We start from the raw sequence: 2,053 nt of genomic DNA on the forward strand, positions 1-2,053 counted from the left end.
GTTCAACTTTCGAGTTCAAAGTCTACTTGTTAATTAATTCTATGAGAGGATTGGTCCTTTTGGTTGGCCAATGGGATGAGGAATGGCCCTTGAAAAAGGGCGCTTGTTTTAATCACTTTTATCAGCTAAGACTACGGCTGAAAAGCCGAAACGCATCAGCTGTCTCTTTCCTCCTGCCATTTGTCACCAACTGCTGCCTGTGTCCTTTGCAGTTACCTTAGGAGGTTGTGCTAACCTATATATGAACTGAGGATTATATTTGTACAGCGCTGTTCATGGAATAAACGTTGTACCTTTTTCATCAGCCGGTGCTCCTGTCTCCTTATTTGCAGCAAATTATGTAGTTTGTTAACATATGTGTTCACTCTGATTACTTAAAGGGCATTCACTTGTCTGTTCCCCTTTAAATAAGGGTTTGTATCAGAGAGTCACATGGGTCATTGAGAAAGTGTAACCAAACGAAACATGTTTTACCTGTAATTGTACCACACTTTTAACTTTATGCCACTTAATAAATATGTAATTTTAAGACATCTGGCTTTTCATTTATACTTACACCCAGAGAGGACTGAGTACTCTTCTCTATGGCATTCCGTTTTTGCATTATTGATATTGGGAGCTGGTGAGGACTCCTGCAGCTGAAGATGAACCTTTCTGTGTGCTCTTTTGTTCCCGGTGGGACTCCTGAGGAAGTGACACCCACACAGTGTGAGGAATACCTGCTGTTCTGGTACAGAGACAGTGGCAGGAAAAAAAATGGCAGGGGATCCGGAGCACTTGCCAGGTTTTTTTTAATTCCTTAATAAAACCTGCCTAGAATTAACAAATAAAAATAAAAATGTTATTATTCTTCTAGAAAATAATGTAAGCAGGAATGTAAAAAACAGCACATTGAGGAGAGAATTCTATCTAAAGACCTTTTTAATTTCTGATGAAGAACAACTTGTGGTTATCATTGGGGTTCTTCTTATGTATCTTCTCACCGTATTTGGAAACCTAATTATTGCCGCACTTGTATGTCTGGTGCCCCAACTTCACACACCGATGTACGTCTTCTTGTGCAGTCTATCAGTTGAGGACATAGTGTATGTATCAGCCATTTTACCAAAGCTGTTGGCTATGATGATCACAGGTGATACCAGCATATCTTTTTCCGACTGTATTACACAGTCATTCTTATATGTATTCTGCATTAATACAGAATTTTTCCTATTGACCTCTATGGCTTATGACCGCTATGTAGCCATTTGTATACCCTTGCACTATTCTCTCATCATGACCAAAAAGATGTGCACTATATTAATTACTGTTTCGTGGTTTGCTGGCTTTCTGAATTCATTTGTTGTATCTATGATAACTTCTCATTTAACATACTGTAATAAACATGAAATTAACAATTTCTTTTGTGATGTAACAATAATACTGAAGCTCTCTTGCAGTGACACCAATTTTATAATAAACATTTATATACCAATAGATGGCACAATTGTTGGTTTCTTTCCATTTATATTTATAATGATTTCCTACGTCTGTATCATATCTACCATCCTGAAGATCCGATCTTCATCAGGAAGACTGAAGACCTTTTCCAGCTGCTCCTCCCATCTCACAGTTGTTGTGCTCTTTTATGGAACTTCTCTCGGCTTGAACATGAAACCAAAGACAGAAAATACTCTGGAAATAGATAAACTGCTATCTATGGTTTACATTGGCATGGTTCCTATGGTCAACCCGCTAATTTATAGCTTGAGAAATAAAGAGGTTTTGAAGGCCATGAGAAGTATTTTGAAGAAAACAAAATAAATACTAAAAAAATATCATGTGATATAGAAAAAATGTAATTAAATGTATCTATATATATTTTTTTTTTTCAAAACAGCTTTATTGATGTAAATTCAAGATTTTAACATACATGAACAAAAAATAAATGTACAAGATTATATAAGCATTTTGATGTTGTTTTTTCTTTTACAAACATCTTCTCTATGTCCATTTTGGACATCTCATATGAAAGAATAAGCTGGAGGCAACAAAATTACAATTGTCATTATAT

The 2,053-nt window shown here is 35.8% G+C and overlaps 1 protein-coding gene across 1 annotated transcript; it reads left to right on the forward strand.

Moving 5' to 3' along the window:
* Window positions 1-644: 644 nt before the first annotated feature.
* On the forward strand, window positions 645-1,803 carry LOC128636702 (olfactory receptor 1496-like). The gene is made up of 2 exons (XM_053689688.1): window positions 645-744; window positions 857-1,803. Exons 1-2 carry the CDS (start codon window positions 645-647, stop codon window positions 1,801-1,803), a joined length of 1,047 nt encoding a protein of 348 aa, XP_053545663.1.
* Window positions 1,804-2,053: the final 250 nt, after the last annotated feature.

The sequence above is a fragment of the Bombina bombina genome, chromosome 7, assembly GCF_027579735.1.
Source record: "Bombina bombina isolate aBomBom1 chromosome 7, aBomBom1.pri, whole genome shotgun sequence".
Classification (NCBI taxonomy): domain Eukaryota; kingdom Metazoa; phylum Chordata; class Amphibia; order Anura; family Bombinatoridae; genus Bombina; species Bombina bombina.